This window comes from Saccopteryx bilineata, chromosome 1 (genome assembly GCF_036850765.1).
Source record: "Saccopteryx bilineata isolate mSacBil1 chromosome 1, mSacBil1_pri_phased_curated, whole genome shotgun sequence".
NCBI classification, from domain to species: domain Eukaryota; kingdom Metazoa; phylum Chordata; class Mammalia; order Chiroptera; family Emballonuridae; genus Saccopteryx; species Saccopteryx bilineata.
Window position 1 is genome coordinate 342,874,894 of NC_089490.1, and position 21,204 is coordinate 342,896,097.

The 21,204-nt window shown below is 45.2% G+C and overlaps 1 protein-coding gene and 1 pseudogene across 1 annotated transcript in view; one reads left to right on the plus strand and one right to left on the minus strand.

Annotated features, from left to right (window-relative positions):
• Window positions 1-4,467, minus strand: part of LOC136317099 (nuclear envelope phosphatase-regulatory subunit 1 pseudogene) — a 51,930-nt pseudogene extending 47,463 nt beyond the window's left edge.
• Window positions 1-21,204, plus strand: part of INTS4 (integrator complex subunit 4) — a 166,854-nt gene that overhangs the window by 17,536 nt on the left and 128,114 nt on the right. The window contains exons 2-4 of the mRNA XM_066249569.1: window positions 3,380-4,210; window positions 4,492-4,575; window positions 8,888-9,082. Of these exons, the coding sequence (XP_066105666.1) occupies window positions 4,522-4,575; window positions 8,888-9,082 (249 nt within the window). The 5' untranslated portion in view covers window positions 3,380-4,210; window positions 4,492-4,521. The remainder of the gene's footprint in view (window positions 1-3,379; window positions 4,211-4,491; window positions 4,576-8,887; window positions 9,083-21,204) is intronic.

Sequence of the window (21,204 nt, forward strand, 5' to 3'; positions counted from 1 at the left end):
GAAAAAGCAAGAATGGCAAATAAAAAATTTACAATCACTGTATAAGATGCACCCAGTTTTTCGACCCCAAATTTTAAAAAAAGGGTGCGGCTTATACATAGAGAAATATGGTATTTCACACATTGTTTCTGATTAAGGAGCTTACTGTATGGTGAAAGAATTTTGGCAAAGAAACTCATTGGTCTTTCCAGGTACCCCATCACTCAGATGTAGTTGCTATTATAAAAACAATGTGATGACCTTTGGCAGATTCAGTTATGGTGCCAGTTGAGAGACAACATATTGGGAATTTGGGGTGCTATCTTACAGGCTTGTGGTATATGCCTTATACCAACGACTTTCAACCTGTGTTCCACAAGAATTTTTTTTATTTTTTTGTATTTTTGTATTTTATTTTTTTGTATTTTTCTGAAGCTGGAAACGGGGAGAGACAGTCAGACAGACTCCCGCATGCGCCCCACCGGGATCCACCTGGCACGCCCACCAGGGGGGATGCTCTGCCCACCAGAAGGCGATGCTCTGCCCACCAGGGGTGTCGTTCTGCCACGACCAGAGCCATTCTAGTGCCTGGGGCAGAGGCCAAGGAGCCATCCCCAGCGCCCGGGCCATCTTTGCTCCAATGGAGCCTTTGCTGCGGGAGGGGAAGAGAGAGACAGAGAGGAAGGAGGGGGATGGGGGTGGAGAAGCAAATGGGCGCTTCTCCTATGTGCCCTGGCCGGGAATCGAACCCGGGTCCCCCGCATGCCAGGCCGACGCTCTACTGCTGAGCCAACTGGCCAGGGCCCCACAAGAATTTTTAAAACATTCAATACCTGCGTTACTTAGTTAGGGGCACTGACCTTATTTCTTTTAAATTGTAAAATAAAAAATAACAGACTACACAATAGCCATCTGGTTTGAGTGAATATAAATTATACCTATTTTTTAGTCAGATTAGCAAAAAAAATTTTTTTTGGTGTCACAAAATTTTAGTAATTAATGTGCCATGAGATGAAAAAGGCTGAGAATCGCTGACTTAAACCAACAACTAAAATATAGTATAGTTTCTCCCACAGAATACACCAGTTTGAGAATGAAGGGGTTGCATTAGGAGTGGCTCTTGTCACTTTTTTTTTTTTAATTTTTATTTTTTTCATTTTTCTGAAGCTGGAAACAGGGAGAGACAGACAGACTCCCGCATGCGCCCAACTGGGATCCACCCGGCACGCCCACCAGGGGCGATGCTCTGCCCACCAGGGGGCGATGCTCTGCCCCTCCGGGGCGTCGCCATGTTGCGACCAGAGCCACTCTAGTGCCTGAGGCAGAGGCCACAGAGCCATCCCCAGCGCCCGGGCCATCTTTGCTCCAATGGAGCCTTGGCTGCGGGAGGGGAAGAGAGAGACAGAGAGGAAAGTGAGGCGGAGGGGTGGAGAAGCAAATGGGCGCTTCTCCTGTGTGCCCTGGCCGGGAATTGAACCCGGGTCCTCCGCACGCTAGGCCCACGCTCTACCGCTGAGCCAACCGGCCAGGGTTTCTTGTCACTTTTATACCTAGTAACTCACTTATGAATTCTTGGGTTCAGAGAATTACAAGTACTTAGTCCACATGGGAGGAACACTTTCACTAAAAAAATACAGTCATCGCCTGACTAGGCCATGGCACAGTGGATAAAGCGTTGGCTTGGAAAGCTGAGGACACAAATTTGAAACCCTGAAGTTGCTGGCTCATTTGAGCAAGGAGTCACTGGCTCAGCTAGAGCCCCTGGTCAAGGCATGTATGGGAAGCAATCAGTTAAGAACTGAAGTGCTGCAACTACGAGTTGATGTTTCCTTCCTGTCTGTCTTTCTCTAAAAAAAAGGAAAAAGAGAAGAAAAAAACTTTTTAATTTCAGCACTGTTTTCTTAATGTGTTATATAAAATAATGTGTTTTTTTTTTAACAATTCCTGGCAGCTTAGATTTGATAGAATATGGTAATGATAATAATAGTTGCTAATATTTATTTATTTTTCACAGAGACAGAAAGAGTCAGAGAGAAGGATAGATAGGGACAGACAGACAGGAACGGAGAGAGATGAGAAGCATCAATCATTAGTTTTTCATTGACACCTTAGTTGTTCATTGATTGCTTTCTGATATGTGCCTTGACCATGGGGCTACAGCAGACCGAGTAACCCTTTGCTCAAGCCAGTGACCTTGGGTCCAAGCTGGTGAGCTTTTGCTCAAACCAGATAAGCCCGTGCTCAAGCTGGCGATCTCGGGGTCTCGAACCTGGGTCCTCCGCCTCCCAATCCAACACTCTATCCACTGTGACACCTCCTGGTCAGGCTAATTGCTAATAGTTATTAAAGATACTATTTGCTAAGTGCTTTACATCTTATTCAATATATATATACATGTATATATATATTATTTCTTTTTTAGTGAGTAGGGGAGATAGAGAAATAGACTCCCGCATGTGTCCCAACTGGGATCCATCCAGAGACCCCCGCCTGGGGCCAATGCTTGCAACTGAGCTATTTTTAGTGCTTGAGGAGGAACTCCATGGAGTCATACTCAACATCTAGGCCATCAAATCAATTGAGCCATGGCTGTGGGAGGGGAAGAGAGATAGAACGGGGAGGGGAAGAGAAGCAGATGGTAGCTTCTTCTGTGCCCTAACTGGGAATCAAACCCAAGACTGCCACATGCCAGGTAGACATGCCACAGAGCCAAACTGCCAGGGCCAAACTCGATGTATTTGTATATGCAGAAGTCTTTGTGGTCTGGGATGCCTTCCTTTCTGAAAAACTTAGCATAGGCATACCTCCTTTTGTCATCTTTCACTTTATTACATCTCTTACAAATTGAAAACTCTCCACCAGCAGAAAGATTATGACTTGCCTGAAGGCTCAAATGATGGCATTTTTTAAGCAATAAAGTATTTTAAAATTAAGGCAGTACATTGTTTAAGACAGGGGTCCCCAAACTATGGCCCGCGGGCCACATGCGGCCCCCTGGGACCATTTATCCGGCCCCCACCGCACTTCCGGAAAGGGCACCTCTTTCATTGGTGGTCAGTGAGAGGAGCATAGTTCTCATTGAAATACTGGTCAGTTTGTTGATTTAAATTTACTTGTTCTTTATTTTAAATGTTATATTTGTTCCTGTTTTGTTTTTTTACTTTAAAATAAGGTATATGCAGTGTGCATAGGGATTTGTTCATAGTTTTTTTTATAGTCCGGCCCTCCAATGGTCTGAGGGACAGTGAACTGGCCCCCTGTGTAAAAAGTTTGGGGACCCCTGGTTTAAGACATAATGCTATTGCATATTTATATATTAAAGTATAAACACACTTTTGTATGCACTGGGAAACCAAAACTTCATGTGACTCACTTTATTGCAATATTTGCTTTATTGCAGTGCCCTGGAACCGAAAACCTGCAACAGCTCCGGGATATGACTATATTTTCAAGGTGTATTAAAACTGTTAAAACTTGCCTGAGACATCCTGAAGTTAGGTCTATTTGAACCACATTCCTCTGTTATCCAGCACAATTCGGTTACCCACTACTTATCAGCTTGGGTGTTACTCTCCCCAGTTAGACTGTAGAACCTTGAGGGTAAAGACATTTACCTTGAAAGGTAAATGCATTTTTGGGTCTCTGTACCCATCAATCTGATGCTTTTTCTTTCTTAATTAGTTACATTAAATGAATTACTTTGTATTAGTTTCATGCCTGCTTTTTCTAAGCATCCAACATTAACGCTCTCAAAAGTCGTAACAATGAACAGGTTAAGTTTACTGTACAACGTAAAACTGACCTTGGATTTATTAACACTAACACGTGAACTACATGTCACAGTCTGTAAACTGTTTTGCACTATCTCATCCCACTGTCATTACATTTGTCAGGTGTTACCAGCCCATTTGTAGTTGAAGCTACTTTTTATTAAGTGCCAGTTGTAGTTTGAAGCATTGTTGCTTGATACTTGACCTGAGGATTCTTTCCACTACATTATGGCTATCTGAGGACGTGTTGATTCCTGAAAAGATGGGTAGCTTTTGAACAACTGCAGTGAAGAAACAGAATAAAGCACCCCAGGCCAGGGCAGGCGAGGCGCAGACTGTCCAAAAGGAAAGCTTTTGGAAGATACAGGGAAGTTACAAGCAGCACACAGAATGTGAACAGCAAAGGATGTTGCGAACGTCACCTCGGCCCCTCTCCGTCGTTCTCCCGGTACTCAAAATCGGTACGAAGCTCCACGTTTTGCTTCTACCTCTGCTTCGCCGCGCCTCCGCCCTTTACCTTGCGCTTCCTTCCTCCCCACGCTACGCTCTCGTTTCCGTTTCCCCAGCGCACGAGGCGTAGGCAGCCTTATCCAGCCGTACTGCAGTAGGGCAGTCGAGTAGCCGGAAGCGGCCTCTCTTTCCTGGAATCCCACTGTCTTGTGGGACGGTGGCGGGTTCCTCAAGCTGGTTTTCCGGATTCCTTTATTTCTCCCCCCCACCCCCCCCCCACCCCACCATCAAGTACGGAAGCTGAGAGAGTCCACGGGCAGCCATGGCGGCGCATCTTAAGAAGCGGGTGTACGAGGAATTCACCAAGGTGGTTCAGGTAAGCTCCGGAAGGAAAGGTCCCGGGACCGGTCGCGGTTAGGGGAAGGTTACCCACGATCCAGGCACTTTTTCAGAACAGGCGCCACGAGCTTGAATTGAGCGCCGACTCCTTTGATAGGGCTCTTGGAGTCTACACTTTAGTGGGCGTGTTCGTTGGCCGCTACTGTTGTCATAATTATCAACTAATATGTGCAGTCTGGCACTTAAAATATACATATTAGCAGAAACAAAAACCACTTTATAACTTACGAACATATATCCGTTATCCTATTTTATTCAGGTTACATTAGCGTCCCCCTTTACAGATGTGGACTTCGAAACTTCTGGAGCTGTACAAGGGACACAGAACCAATTAGTGGCGGAGCCCCCCAACGCCCTTACCCTGCTCCCAGCTCCGTTACCAAAAAAAGTGCCCAGGGACTAATTGGCTATGCAGAGCTCTAAGGGGTTTGAAGATAACGTCTGCCAATCCTCGAGGCCCAGTCAAAACAAGCGAGGGTCACAGGCTTCCTCTGGCTGGAACTGCTTTGGTGGAACAGCTCACCTGGGAAGGAAGGCAGCTTCCTCCTTTAGAGTTGTTTAACTGCTGAGCCCAGCCTGTGGCAGAGTAGTCAGTGATTCCTCATGTGTTTCCTCGTAGATGTCACTGCTAAAGTAGAGATTGATCCAAAGTCATCTCTTGTGTCGTGCTTCACAGACTTTCTGTGTAAACTAATCACCTGAAGATCTGATTAAAATGTAGGTTCTAGTCAGTAAGTCGCAATAATCTGTATTTCTGGCAAGCCCCCATTTGATGCCGATGGATCAGTAGCATCCTCAGAGCCATAGACCACTCTTCTTAGATCCTTTTACGTGTAGAATAGCAAGATTTAGGCCACCCATCAGGAAACTGATCCTTAATTATTTCATTCATTCCTTCAACAAGAGTTTATCGAGTGAATGAGTGGTTACTATGCAACAGGTATATGAAAGTTGAGCTATCATGTCCAATACATGTTAGGTCCCTGTCCTTGAAGAGCTGACAGGCAAGTGGGAGAGAAAACAGCATATATGTGATTTATACTACAAAGAGGTAATTGCACTGATAAATCTAGTCTTCCTCTCTTGTGGCTCTTTCTTTTCATAAAAATCCCCTAGCCATGAGTGTGGGATCATGGACATGACCCCATGGTTTCTGTCTTGAGACCAAATGTCACTGGCTTGAGCAAGGGGTCACTCACTCTGCTGCAACCCCCTGATCAAGGCACATAGGAGAAAGCGGTCAGTGAACAACTAAGGAGACTAAGGAGCTGCAACGAAGAATTGATGCTTCTCATCTCTCACCCTTCCTGTCTGTCTGTACCTCTCTCTGTCTCTGTCACACACACACACAAATTCCCTAGTCAAACTCCCTAGCTGTCCATGATTTGACAGTATTCATTACAGCTGTATCATCACTTCCTTTCAATTTTGTTTTGTGGACACATTTTTTTGTAGCATATTTTTGCTGTCTGTAGGCAAGTTAGTTTGCTCCTTACTCTTGTTCTTAAAATAACTTTGGGATTTAACCTTGGCTTTTTTTTTTTTTTTTGCTCCTTTTTATGTGAAATTAGTTTTCCTGACCTTTTAGAGTGAGTCAAGATTAAGAAAAGCTTTTCTAACTTCACAGTCTCTTTTCTATGGCTTGCTTTCTGGATTTTCTGGCTGTTTCCTTTGCTCACTTTTTAAAAAAGTTGTGGAAAAATACACATAACAAAATTTACCGTTTTAACCATTTTTAACCAGTTCAGTGGCATTAAGTACATTCATAGGGTTGTGTTTTTTTCCTTTAATGAATTGTATTTTATTCTTAAGGCTTTACAGTTTTTTATATAATCATTAGTTGCCAATACAGGGTGGGACAAAAGTAGGTTTACAGTTGTGAGTATTCAAAACACAGGCTTTAATCTTGTATTGTTGTGTTTTTTTTTGTATTTTTTCTGAAGTTGGAAACGGGGAAGTAGTCAGACAGACTCCCACATGCGACTGACCAGAATCCAGCCGGCACACCCACCAGGAGGCGATGCTCTGCCCATCTGGGGCGTTGCTCTGTTGCAACCAGAGCCATTCTAGTGCCTGAGGCAGAGGCCACAGAGCCATCCTCAGCGCCCGGGCCAACTTTGCTCCATTGGAGCCTTGGCTGTGGGAGGGGAAGAGAGAGACGGAGAGGAGGAGGAGTGGAGAAGCAGATGGGCGCTTCTCCTGTGTGCCCTGGTCGGGAATCGAACCCGGGACTCCTGCATGCCAGGCCGACGCTCTACCACTGAGCCAACCAGCCAGGGCTTGTTATTTATTAATTGTAATATTTTCCATATGAACAACTGTAAGCCTACTTTTGCCCTACACTGTATTTACTGAGTTGTACTATCTTACCTGGATCTGATCATACCAACCCAATTTTATTTTATTTTTAGAGAGAGTAGAAGGGGGGGGGGGAGAGAAACATTGATTTGTTGTCCAACTTATTGATGCATTCATTGGTTGTTTTTTATATGTGCCTTGACCAGGGATCACACCTACAGCCTTGGCATATTGGGATGATGCTCTAACCAGCTGAGCTACCACCCAGTCAGGGCACTGCAGTGTCACTTTATTTCCAACATTCTGTTGTTCCTACTTCTCAAGACTACTCACCCCTTCTCCAGCATGCCACGTGTTTGTACCTCTCCTAACTTTTTTACTTATTGTCTCATTTACATAGAATGGATGCCATTCTTTTCTTTTTCTTCTCCACCCAATGGACTTAGATATTTTTCTCTTAAGACCCAATTCAAACCTCAGCAAGAGTTTATAGCAGGGGTCTCCAAACTTTTTACACAGGGGGCCAGTTCACTGTCCCTCAGACCATTGGAGGGCTGCCAAATACAGTGCTCCTCTCACTGACCACCAATGAAAGAGGTGCCCCTTCCAGAAGTGCAGTGGGGGCTGGATAAATTGCCTCGGGGCCGCATTGCGGCCCGCGGGCTGTAGTTTGGGGACGCCTGGTTTATAATCTTTTCCTCCCCTGCTTCTTGCACTCTGTTACAGTCACTGGTTTGTACGGTATCACTCAGTGGTACTCTAAGTACCAGTGTTCATATCTTTCCAGCAGTCTGGGCTCTTTGAAGGCAGAGATAATCTGGCTCACTAAACATTTTTTGTTTGTTTTTTGGTTTTTATTTTTGTATTTTTCCAACGTTAGAAGTGGGGAGGCAGTCAGACTCCCGCATGTGCCCAACTAGGATCCACCCGGCATGCCCACCAGGGGGCGATGCTCTGCCCATCTGGGGCATTGCTCCATTGTGGTGGGAGCCATTCTAGTGCCGGAGGTGGAGGCCATGGAGCCATCCTCAGCGCCTGGGCCAACTTTGCTCCAATGGAGCCTTGGCTGTGGGAGGGGAAGAGAGAGATAGAGAGGAAGGAGAGGGACAAGGGTGGAGAAGCAGATGGGCGCTTTTCCTGTGTACCCTGACCAGGAATCCAACCTGGGATTTCCACACACCCGGCTGACACTTTAACACTGAGCCAACCGGCCAGGGCTAAACTGTTATTGATGGTTGATTGTAGATACTGGTTGGTCCTCCCTTCATATACTCTCTGGGGGGAGGGGGAGGAGGGATCTTTCCTAGCTTTTGACCTAACAGTAGCCCAGATAACACTGAAGACTGAATTTGTATGGAATAGGGAAGGAATGGGTAAGTGGTTATTGAACCCAGATTATTCTGATTTCAAAGACCCTAGTTTTTTAATCATGCCATGAGAGGCAGAACAAGATGTTAGTGGACCCACTTTACAGAGCAATAAAGGGAGACTTGGAAAAATTAACTGATCTGCCCAAAGTTGTCGGAGCTAATGAAAAGCAAAATTAAGACTTGATAATTTTGTCTCCAATCCAGTGCCCTTTTCCAGGTCATAACACAGCTTTGTCCTAAGGCTAGATCTATTATCTAAGTATATTATTTGGTATAAAAGAAAATTATTTCCGTCAAATGAGGTGAGGTAAAATATGAACAATATGAACTGAGGAGCGGAATAGAGACAGAGGCGGGATCAAAGGATCCAGAAGGAAAGCGGACAGAGGGAAAGGGGATGATAGGCTGATAGGATGGGATGAGAGCAGAAAAGCAAATCCTGGAGGGATGGGAGGAGGGTGTTACAGGGAGGAGGACGAAGGGATGTACTGGGGAACACGGGGGAGGAGAGGATGAATTTGGGGGCACACTAGAATCTATGTAAACACAATAAATTAATAAAAATTGTCAACTCTGTTTTCAGTTAGGTTTTCATGTCTTAATTTTCTTATTGCTTTGCAGCAACAACAGGAGGAAATTGCTACTAAGAAACTACGACTAACAAAACCAAGTAAATCTGCTACACTCCACATAGATCTATGTAAAGCTACCTCTCCAGCAGATGCTTTGCAGTACCTACTTCAGTTTGCCAGGAAGCCTGTAGAGGCAGAAAGTGTGGAGGGAGTAGTCAGGATTCTCCTGGAACATTATTACAAGGTAAGATGGTCTTGAGGACCTGCTGGGAGTGTGCTGAAGAGTTGTATCACATCTGCAGAATAGGTTAATTTTGCAAAATAAAAAGGAAGACAATCTTTTACTGTCTTCCATGTACTAGGCACTTTGGATGGAGATAAAATGATGCAAATCCTTTCCTCTGAAGCTTCCAGTATTCAGAGTCCCTGGTTGAGGACTCAGCGCCCTGGGTGGCCACTGGGTCAGCACCGCACTGATCTGCTGCCTGCAGGGTTCCCCTCAGCCGTCCCACACACAGCGCCACGTACCCACGTCTGGGGCTAAACGGTTGTAACGGTTTTGCCAAAATTGCTTCCTCTATTTATTTTCCCGAAGTTTTTAGAAGTATCACAATATTTTTCCCTAAATAATTCAGTAAATTAAAAAAGGGACTTAAAAAGGAATACAACCACCTAACCACATCAGGTAAAACGAAGTAATTCAATATCATCAACTAGTTCATATTCATATTTCTTTAATTGTTCCCAAAATATGTTTTTATAGTTTATTTGTTCAAATCAAAATGTAGGCAATGTTGATACATGGCATTTGCTCTTTTTTTAATGTAGAAGAATTTTTAAATTTTGATTATGTTGACTTGTTGAAGAAACTCAGTTAATTGCTTTGTAAAATATCTTATTTTCTGGATCTGTTACCTTCCTTGGGGGTTAACTTGCCCCCTTATCCCCTGTATTTACTATGAACTTGAAGTGAGAACTATTTGTTAGATTCAGGCTAAGCCTGTTTTTGAGAATTTTAAGAATACTTTATAGATGATTTGTACTTCATATTTTATCTATCAGGATGCATATAATGTCTTAAAGTCCTACCTTCCAAAAGCTTCCTATCTGTTTCCCTCAGTCTCTCTCCTTTCCAAACTGTCTTTTTTTGTGTGTGTGTGACAGAGACAGAGAGAGAGACAGACAGGAAGGGAGAGAGATGAGAAGCATCAATTCTTTGTTGAGGCACCTTAGTTGTTCATTGATTGCTTTCTCATATGTGTCTTGACCGTGGGGCTACAGGAGACTGAGTAACCCCTTGCTCAAGCCAGCGAGCTTGGGCTGGAGCTGGTGAGCTTTGCTCAAACCAGATGAGCCCACGCTCAAGCTGGTGACCTCGGGGTCTCAAACCTGGGTCCTCCGCATCCCAGTCCGATGCTCTATCCACTGCGCCACCACCTAGTTAGGCTCCAAACAATACTTATTTAATCTCTTATGTCTGACATACAAAGATCCTTTTATTTACATATGTAATATTCTATCTCAGTCAAAATACTTGCAAGTTTCAAAAGACTGTGTTTTCAGAAATTAGTTGTCTTTTGACATGCTGTTCCCTCAGCTTACAACCCCTCTTCCTGCCATGGCCGTCTAAGCTGGTCTGCCATCTTCTCTGCTCAGTATATTCCTCTTTCAGAGTCTTTTCATTTATGTTCTCTTCTGCCTGCAATACTTCCCTTAGATGTTCATTATGTCCGCTTCCCACAGTTCATTCAAATCTTTGCTTAACACTATTTGTTCACTAAAGCCTTCCTTTATCCCTTAATTTGAAATCGAAAGTGCCTAACTCACCCCAGCACTTCCTAGCTCCCTTCCTTGTTTGTTTTTCCTCCATAGCACTTACCATCTTCTAATATTTTATATAATTTTTTCATTTATTTTTTTCTTGTCCATTTCCCCATACTAGAATGTAAGCTGCTCTTGAGCAGCATTTTTTTTTTTTTTCAGAGAGAGATAGGGATAGACAGGGACGGAGAGTGATGAGAAGCATCAATCATTAGTTTTTCATTGCGCGTTGCAACACCTTAGTTGTTTATTGATTGCCTTCTCATATGTGCCTTGACCGCGGGCCTTCAGCAGATCAAGTAACCACTTGCTGGAGCCAGAAACCTTGGGTCCAAGCTGGTGAGCTTTGCTCAAACCAGATGAGCCCGCGCTCAAGCTGGCGACCTCGGGGTCTCAAACCTGGGTCCTCTGCATCCCAGTCCGACGCTCTATCCACTGCGCCACCGCCTGGTCAGGCAGAGCAGCATTTTTTTTTTTGTTATTGTTTTTTGTATTTTTCTGCAGTGAGAAGCAGGGAGGCAGAGACACTCCTATATGCGCCCAACTGGCATCCACCTGGCATGCCGACCAGGGAGCGATGTTCTGCCCATCTGGGGCATTGCTCTATTGCAGGGTCCCCAAACTCTGGCCCCCTGAAGCCATTTATGCAACCCCCACCGCACTTCCAGAGGGGCACCTCTTTCATAGGTGGTCAGTGAGAGGAGCATAGTTCCCATTGCAATACTGGTCAGTTTGTTGATTTAAATTTACTTGTTCTTTATTTTAAATATTGTATTTGTTCCTGTTTTGTTTTTTTACTTTAAAATAAGATATGTGCAGTGTTCATAGTTTTTTTTATAGTCCGGCCCTCCAACGGTCTGAGGGACAGTGAACTGGCCCCCTGTGTAAAATGTTTGGGGACCCCTGCTCTATTGCAACCCAAGAAGCCATTCTAGTGCCTGAGGCAGAGGCCATGGAGTCATCCTCAGTGCCCGGGGCCAACTTTGCTCCAATGGAGCCTTGGCTGTGGGAGGGGAAGAGAGAGATGAGAGAAAGTAGAGGGGGAAGGGTGGAGAAGCAGATGGGCACTTCTCCTGTGTGCCCTGACTGGGAATCGAACCTGGGACTTCCACACTCCAGGCCAACGCTCTACTGCTGAGCTAGCTGGCTAGGGCTGAGCAGCATTTGTTTCTTTAAACCAGTGGTAGTCAACCTGGTCCTTACCGCCCACTAGTGGGTGTTCCAGCTTTCATGGTGGGCGGTAGTGGAGCAACCAAAGTATAAATTAAAAGATAAATTTAACTATAGTAAGTTGTTTTATAAAGATTTATTCTGCCAAACTTAGTGAAAATACGACATAAAGTAATTGGTAATTATTATTATATGCTTTAACTTGCTGTAACTCTGCTTTATAAATTTTATAAAGTAAAGTTACTTCCCTACTTTATAAATCACCATTACTGTGGAATTGGTGGGCGGTTAGAAAATTTTACTACTAACAGATACAAAAGTGGGCAGTAGATATAAGAAGGTTGACTACCCCTGCTTTAAACAGTGTGTGGTAAAATAAATACTTGTTGAATGAATACTTTTGTGACATTCTTTTTGTCATGTGTGCTTGCATGCGAGAGAGAGGGAGAGAGAGATATGAAAGGAGAGAGATGAGAAGCATCAATTTTTCGTTGTGACACTTCAGTTGTTCACTGATTGCTTCTCATATGTGACTTGACAGGGAGGTAGGGGGCAGTGGCACAAGCTGAGCCAGTGACCTTTGACCTCAAGCCAGCAACCCCATGTTCAAGCTGGTGAGCCTGCATTCAAATTGGATTAGCTTGTGCTCAAGCCAGTGACCTTGGGGTTCCAAATGTGGGTCCTCAGTGTCCCAGGTTGACTCTCTAGCAACTCAGCCATCACCGGTCAATCGGCACTTGTTATTCAGTTTAAAAAAATGCTTATTATATATCAGGCATTGTTCTGGATAATGTCCTGTTAGCACATTTATGAGCTCTTGTTATTGCCATTGTTCGTCTTGTATTCAGACTTTGGGCCCTAAATTCAGAGACTACAAGTCTGTTAATTACTGTCTCAGTGCCTGACAAGGTAGAGGAACATTGTACAGGCCTAATAAATGTTTCCCTTGTGTTTTACATGAATGAAATTAGGATTTTGTTCTCAAGAAATTTTCAGTCTCTTGGTGATCTATTTTTAGTTATTCTCCCCCCATTTAAAGCAATATCAGCCTTGGCCAGTTTGCTCAGTGGTAGAGCATTGCCAGGTGGATCCCGGTGAGAGACATGCAGGAGCCTGGCTCTGCCTCCCACCTCTCACTTACTTAAAAAAAAAAAGCAATATCTACCTACCTATTATTGTTACTATATAATAATATAAATCTATTAACAGTAATCATCTGTAATAATACTTCTACGAGCAGTTAACATATATATAGATTGGCCTGACCAGGCGGTGGCGATGGCACAGTGGATAGAACGTTGGACTGGGATGTGGAGAACCCAGGTTCGAGACCCCGAGGTCGCCAGCTTAAGTGCACGCTCATCTGGTTTGAGCAAGGCTCACCAGCTTGGACCCAAGGTCGCTGGCTTGAGCAAGGGGTTTCTCGGTCTGTTGTAGCCCCACGGTCAAGGCACATATGAGAAAGCAATCAATGAACAGCTAAGGTGTCGCAATGAAAAACTGATGATTGATGCTTCTCATCTCTCTCCATTCCTGTCTGTCTGTCCCTATCTCTTTCTCCTTCTGACTCTCTTTCTGTCTCAGTAAAAAAAAAAAAAATTAAACATTTATATAGATTTTTGGAGTTTATAAAACTTTTTGCACATATAATCTTTTATTTAATCCTGATGACAACACTGTTGTTATCTCTATTACAGATAAGGAACTAAGCTTAGAGCAGTTTAGTGTCCAAGGTCACACAGACAAGTAAATGGAGGGCCTGGATTTTTTTTTTTTTAATGACAAAGACAGAGGGACAGAGGAACAGATAGGCAGGAAGGGAGAGAGATGAGAAGCATCAGTTTTTTGTTGCGGCTCCTTTGCTGTTCATTGATTGCTTTCTCATATGTGCCTTGTCCAGGCAAGGCTAGGGCTTTGAACAGGGTTTTGAACTCAGCGTTCCAGGTTGACGCTTTATCCACTGTGCCACCACAGGTCAGGCAGGTCTGGATTTGAATGTGGGTTGGGTTCCTCTTCATTCCCAACTTTTTTTTTTTAAGTGAGAGAGACACACATGCGTGCGTGCACACACACATACAGAGACAGACAGATAATGACAGTCAAGGAGAGAGATGAGAAGCACCAGTTCTTTGTTGCAGCACATTAGTTGTTTATTGATTGCTTTCTCATATGTTCCTTGGCCTGGGGGCTACAGCTGAGCCCATGCTCAAGCTGGCAACCTTGGGGTTTTGAACCTGGATCCTCTGCATCCCAGGCTGATGCTCTATCCATTGCACCAACCTGGTCAGGCAGCCCCTAACTTTTTGACAGAACATTTCATAACTTGTTTCGTTTCCACTCCTCCCCATTGTCCACTTCCAATCACTCTACTCTGACCCTCTGCACCAGATTCTTTTGAAAACAAATCCTTGACATTTTTATAATTTTATTAATAAATTTCAGTATATATCTTTGAATAGTACTCTTAAAACAATTGCAGTATCATTATCATGTCATAAAAAAATTGAACTCACATGTTCTGATGTCAGACCCCACTCTTACTATTTTTTTTTTTTTGAGATAGAGACAGAGATGGAGGAAGGGAGAGAGAGGAGAAGCATCAACTCGTAGTTGCATCACCTTAGTTGTTCATTGATTGCTTCTCATATGTGCTTTGACTGGGGGACTCCAGCCAAGCCAGTGACCCTTTGCTTAAGCCATCAACCTTGGGTTGACTCCAGCGAACTTGGGCTTCAAGTTAGTGGCCTTTATGCTCAAGCCAGCGACCATGGGATCATGTCAATGACCCCACACCAGCCAGCAACCTCGGGGTTTCAGACCTCGGTCCTCAGCGTCCCAGGTCAATGCTTTGTCTATCCACTGTGCCAACACTGGTCAAGCTGCTTTAACCAGGTCAGGCTGCTTGCATTAGTAGCTGATTCTGGCCACAAAAGAAATGAAGGAGGGATGCCAAATGGGTCCAGTTCTAGACTGATAACCATAGTGTTCTTTACCCTTTGTTCTGTTTTGATCACAAATGTGGGATCTGGTATTTTAGTAGATAAATTACTTCAGCTTCTGCTTTTTTTCCTCCAAGTTTTTCTGTGGTCAGGTGGCAGTATCTAAACGATAAGGGGTTCTTCAGTTCTTAATTTATACTACTGTGCTAGTGACTATGGCGGATGGAGAAGAACTGTGAGACATGTTCCTTGTCCCTTAGGGGCTAGAAGTATAGTTTATAGAAGAAATAATATATGAGCATATAGATAGTGTTGGAATCCATGGGAGTCCAAAAGACCAGAGTAACAGGCTTTATTGAAAGGAAGAAAGGAACCCTGCTGGGCACTTCTCAGGGGGAGAAGAGCGCTGGTTACAGACTAGGGGCAAGTTATATAGTGTTTGGGAGAGCCTGAGGGGATACTGAGGCAAAAGTCCTGGTATGTCCAGAATGCTCCTCCTTGGGGGGTGTTGGGCAGATGGAATGTATTATGCTCACTTTGTTAAAGATAACACGAGGAGGCCCTCGCCCAGGTGATATTAATGTGTGTTGGGGTGGGCTAAAGGCAGGCAGAATCCTTGTAGCCTAGGGCTTGGTTTTGGGATTAAGCCTTTCCCACCCTTTTTGATGTGGGGTGGTACAATCCAATCATGCCTCAGAGAAGTGACTTTGTGTTAGAGACTTCCCTGTTTTGTATATTGGATTAGAGGTTGTGAAGCTACAATATAAAGTGGGGGCAGAACGAGAGTTTGGGCTCTTGGTTCCTGAGATTATCATTAGAGGAGAGAGCAGAGCAGAGAGCAGAAGGAGGCCATGTGGAGGAGGCCAGGAGAAGCAGCCAAGATGGCGGAGTGCTGAGTGAGATGCCAGTTTGTGTAGAGTTTGTATCTGAGATAAGGAAGGAGATGGGGAACTGAGGAGAATAAGGCTGGTGAGCTAGAAACCTTTGATTCTAGGAAACTCGGATAAGTCAGTGGCTTTGTGAGCACTGAATGTCAGTGGCTTTTGGAGCCCAGTGTGTATTTTTACTTGCCTGCCGGGTGCAAGCTAGAATTAAAGAATATGGCCCACCAGTTTGTGGCTCCGTTGTTTCTTTACCGACTGTCCGAATCCAATGCGAACCTGCATGGGCTGGGCGGCTGCTCTGATGGTGGCCCTGGACCTGGCTTCTGGCTTTACAGGGGGCTTGCCAGCTTCTTGGAATTCCTCTGTCTCGGGGGCGATAGTCCAATAAGGGTGAGGTCTGACAGATAAGCGGAACATCAAGAGGGCGGTTTGGAATTCATGTATCTATCATTTCTCAACTCTGTGGTTACATATAAAAGAAAGGCAGTTATTCATTTTATAATATACGGTGAAGGGTGATGAGGAGAAAGAGGAGAAAAAATTGGAAAATTACTGCTTCTTCGGGAGAGAACTCAAGAAAAGAGAACCTTGCTGAATCAAGTACCTCATCCAGTTAAGGAGGTCGTCAATTTCCATGCTGTAAGGTCTGAACCAGGCAATGTCTTCAAACACCTGAGTGAAGAAGTAAAAAAATTTTGCGAGGTAATAGTTGTTAGTTGCTTGCTGCGAGTGCCAACTGGACAGAGTGACATGGTGATACATGGTCTCCTAGATGAGCCTCATGAGACATGCTGGTCTGGTTCCTCTTGAATGGGAGGACATGTGGAGATTTTTAGAGACAGGGAACCTGTTGATGTAAGTTTTTAGAAGGACTGAATATGTGTGGTTTAAAAGGAAGGAGGTTTGGAGAACATTTAGGAGGGAATTTCTCGGGTTGAGGGGCGGCTTCTTCCTGCTGTCATCCCTACCTATCTGATATTTCCCTTGTGAAGTTCTCCTTGGGATATTGGGGAATAGGAGTGTAGGAGCATTTGATTGTAGGTAATCCTAGAGATTTCTCTCATCCAGGCCTGTAGGAACTTGATAAAGAAAGGGGCAAGTATTGGGAGATCAGGAATGCAGAGATAAAGAAGGTTATATAGCAAGGGTGAAAGTTCTTCCATGGTAAAGTTAGAGATATTCTTTCCCGGCAGCCTTGGAGAGAGCAGTTAGCTTGAGCTAAAAGAAATGTTTCATGTCCGTTTGTAGGCTCTTCTTCAGCCAAGAAGACCCAACGATCTTGTCCCCTTACTATGTGAAGGGTAAAAGACTGAGAAGCGTTAAGAGGTGAATGTTATTCATTCTCCTAGTTCTTCAGGGATATAGGAGAGCTTTAGGGTTAGGGGATCTGTAGGGGTTGAAAGATAGGATTTAGGAGGTTTGCTGATACAGGGTTTCAGATTTTTCTGTTTCGCGAGGGCAGGTTTCAGTGAGGGTTGGTATGTAGGGTTAGGTAGATTTTTCCAGTTTTCTGATTGGCAAAGGTCTGCATGTGGTTCTGTAAGAAACTAGTGAACAAACATAAGAGGCAGGGTTCAAAAGTTGGAAAAAAAGCCCTGGCCGGTTGGCTTAGTGGTAGAGCGTCGGCCTGGCATGTGGCAGTCCCAGGTTCAATTCCTGGCCAGGGCACACAGGAGAAGCGCCCATCTGCTTCTCCACTCCTCCCCCTCTCCTTCCTCTCTGTCTCTCTCTTCCCCTCCCGCAGCCAGGGCTCCATTGGAGCAAAGATGGCCGGGGCGCTGGGGATGGCTCCATGGCCTCTGCCTCAGGCGCTAGAGTGGCTCTGGTCGCAACACAGCAATGCCCCATTGGGCAGAACATCGCCCTCTGGTGGGCATGCTGGGTGGATCCTGGTTGGGTGCATGCGGGAGTCTGTCTGACTGCCTCCCCATTTCCAGCTTCAGAAAAATACACACAAAAAAAAGTTGGAAAAATAAATAGGAGAGTGAGTGGACTAATGAAAGGCAATAGTCAAGATGCCCAGTTTGTGTGAAACCACTGATTCCATGTTTACGAATTCGCTGGGCTTCAGAGAGAGAGAGAGAGAGTAGGAATAAGACAGGGAAGTGGCCAGTCCCCCTGCCCCTAGACCTACTTTTTTTTTTTCATTTATTTTTTTATTTTTTACAGAGACAGAGAGTGAGTCAGAGAGAGGGATAGACAGGGACAGACAGACAGGAATGGAGAGAGATGAGAAGCATTAATCATTAGTTTTTCATTGTGTGTTGTAACACCTTAGTTGTTCATTGATTGCTTTCTCATATGTGCCTTGACCGCCGGTCTTCTTCAGACCGAGTAGCCTCTTGCTGGAGCCATCAACCTTGGGTTCAAGCTGGTGGACTTTTGCTCAAACCAGATGAGCCCGTGCTCAAGCTGGCGACCTCGGTGTCTCGAACCTGGGTCCTCTGCATCCCAGTCTGACGCTCTATCCACTGCACCACCGCCTAGTCAGGCTAGACCTACTTTTTTTTTTTTTTTTTTTTTTTTTTTTTGGTATTTTTCCGAAGCTGGAAACGGGGAGAGACAGTCAGACTCCCGCATGCGCCCGACCGGGATCCACCCAGCACGCCCACCAGGGGTGACGCTCTGCCCACCAGGGGGCGATTCTCTGCCCCTCCAGGGCGTCGCTCTGCCGCGACCAGAGCCACTCCAGCGCCTGGGGCAGAGGCCAAGGAGCCATCCCCAGCGCCCGGGCCATCTTTGCTCCAATGGAGCCCTGGCTGCGGGAGGGGAAGAGAGAGACAGAGAGGAAGGGGGGGGGTGGAGAAGCAAATGAGCGCCTCTCCTATGTGCCCTGGCCGGGAATCGAACCCGGGTCCCCCGCACGCCAGGCCGACGCTCTACCGCTGAGTCAACCGGCCAGGGCCTAGACCTACTTTTATAGAAATTTTTAAAGCAACAAGGAGATGATTTATTTACCTGTATATCTCGTTTGGTCCTTAGATTGACGGGTAGTGTACTAGGAACTGGAAGAGGCTCATGGGGTGGGATTAGGTTGATATTTGGGGTGAGATAGATTAGGTTACAGGTTTCTGTCCAATTATTAGGGAGACTTATATAGGTGTTATGCCATTTTTCTACCTTAGCAGCAGTGGGAGTGGTCAGGATCACAGTGTGAGGACTTGTCCATGTGAAAGTCAGTCCTTGGGTGATATAATGCTGGAAATGCCTTTTGGACAGTCTTTGAACAGTTTGCTGAGTAACCTATAAATCCTGCAAGTACTTAGGGAAAGGGTGGTTACATTTCTACACTTTGCAGTTAGAGTTTAAGTCCTAGTGACCACTGCTTCTAGCTGGAATTAGCAGCAGGTCCCAGCCTACAATAGGCATGGGGCATTGAGACAAGAGGAATAAAGGAGATGTTATACATTAAATAAAGTAACAAAATCAGACTGTCAATACCCACAGTAGAGATCTTTGAGGGATAAATAAAACTCAGATATTCAAGTAAGGCATAGTAGATGGCCCTTGTGTTTACAAGAAACGAGATCAGTTTATCTGCTACTTAGAAGAAATACCTTAGGCTCGTGAACGATGTCCTTGGGCCTTCAGTGGCAATTCCCAGCATGCTGGGCAAGGTCAGGTCACAGGTGGCTGGAGCAAGGCTAGAAGAGAGTGAACCCTCCCTCCATGGAGCAAGGGGGCAGCTTACGTTCTTGTGTCCCTCTTTCCACAGCAATGATGTGTCCCTTGATGGGGCCAGGAAGCCTGGCAGGCTTCAGTTCAATGACCTTTTTTCCACTCTTGAAGTAGGGCCCTGATGGAATTCTCTGAAGCCCTTTAGGGCTCTGGAACCTTTAGAGCAGGCATCCCCAAACTACGGCCCACGGGCTGCATGCGGCTCCCTTGAGGCCATTTATCTGGCCCTCGCTGCACTTCCGGAAGGGGCACCTCTTTCATCGGTGGTCAGTGAGAGGAGCACTGTATGTGGCAGCCCTCCAACGGTCTGAGGGACAGTGAACTGGCCCCCTGTGTAAAAAGTTTGGGTACCCCTGATTTGGAGTGTATGCCAAAGCTGGTATTTCCTGACCTCTTTTGGGCCTTATTTGCCTTTTCTGTTACTTCCTTTTAAGGCCATTATAGACCTTAAAAGCCATGCTCAGAAGATCTCACTGAGGGGCTTGACTAAGAGAGCAAAATTGGGAATTCAGTGCTATTAGACTGAGGAAAGAAAGGATTTGATTTGCGGTGGTGGGTGGTTGGAGACTGCAGAGGCTCTGAGTTAGATCTAGGGTGAGACCTCAGGTGGTGGGGGTTAAGGTGATGCCCAGATAGACTATGGACTAACTAAGAGTGAAGTTGAGTCTTAGCAGAGAAGACACGATATCCCTTCACAGCGAAGAAGTTAAGAAAGGTGGTGATGTGTCTCCTTGAGGCAGGCAGGGAGGGGCTGCAGAGGAGTAGGTTATTTACATATTGTAAGAGAGTACTAGTTTTGAGATTGCATGCTGCTAAATCCTGAGTTCGTGCCTGCCCAAACAGGTGTGGGCTGTTTCTGAACCCCTGGGGTAAGACAGTCCACATAAAGGCAAACAGAAAGTAAGAGTCCGGGGGTAGAAGAATGGTAAAGAAGGCATTCTTTAGGTCTAGGACCTGTAGAGATTAGGGACTACTAGATGGAGAGGAATTACTGCCTCATTGATTAGGTGTAAGGCTTGTTCGAGGGATAAGCCCCTGAAGGTTTTGGAACAGGAAGGGTGGGGGTTGCAGGGAGAGTCCGTGGGGATGAGTAAGCCTGACCAGGTGGTGGCACAGTGGATAGAGCGTTGAACTGGGATGCGGAGGACCCAGGTTCGAGACCCTGAGGTTGCCAGCTTGAGCGCAGGCTCATCTGGTTTGAGCAAAACTCACCAGCTTGGACCCAGGTCGCTGGCTCAAGCAAGGGGTTACTCGGTCTGCTGTAGCCCCATGGTCAAGGCACATGTGAGAGGGCAATCAATGAACAACTAAGGTGTTGCAACGAAAAACTGATGATTGAGGCTTCTCATCTCTCTCCATTTCTGTCTGTCTGTCCCTATCTATCCCTCTCTCTGACTCTCCTTAAAACCCCCCCCCCAAAAAAAAAATAAGCCTGGTTTAAGAGGTGGGTAATTATTGGTTTAAGGCCTTAGAAACAGACACAGTTACATATTAAAGACTTCAGATACACATATGAATTAAGGAATTTAAATGAGTGTGCTTTACTTGTTTCAATTAAAATTATACTAGAGGTGTTTTCTGACAAACAAAGAGACAAAACAGATTATTAACTCATACAGCTTAATAGAGAGGAAGAGAGAAAGCAGATGGATGGACAGTGTGAGCAGCTGGATGGAAAGAAGGAGGGTTAGAATCTGCAGGAGGAGGAGGAGGGTAAAGTACTGGTGTGGCGCCACGTGGTCAGAGGAGTCAAAAAAGATTTAGAGCTCTGAAGAGAGGAGAGGGGGCGAGGAGGAAAGAGGCACAGTCACAGTTTGTGAGGAGGGAGGAGGGGTCTGAGAAGAGACAGAACTGTAGTTTGTAAGGAGTGAGAA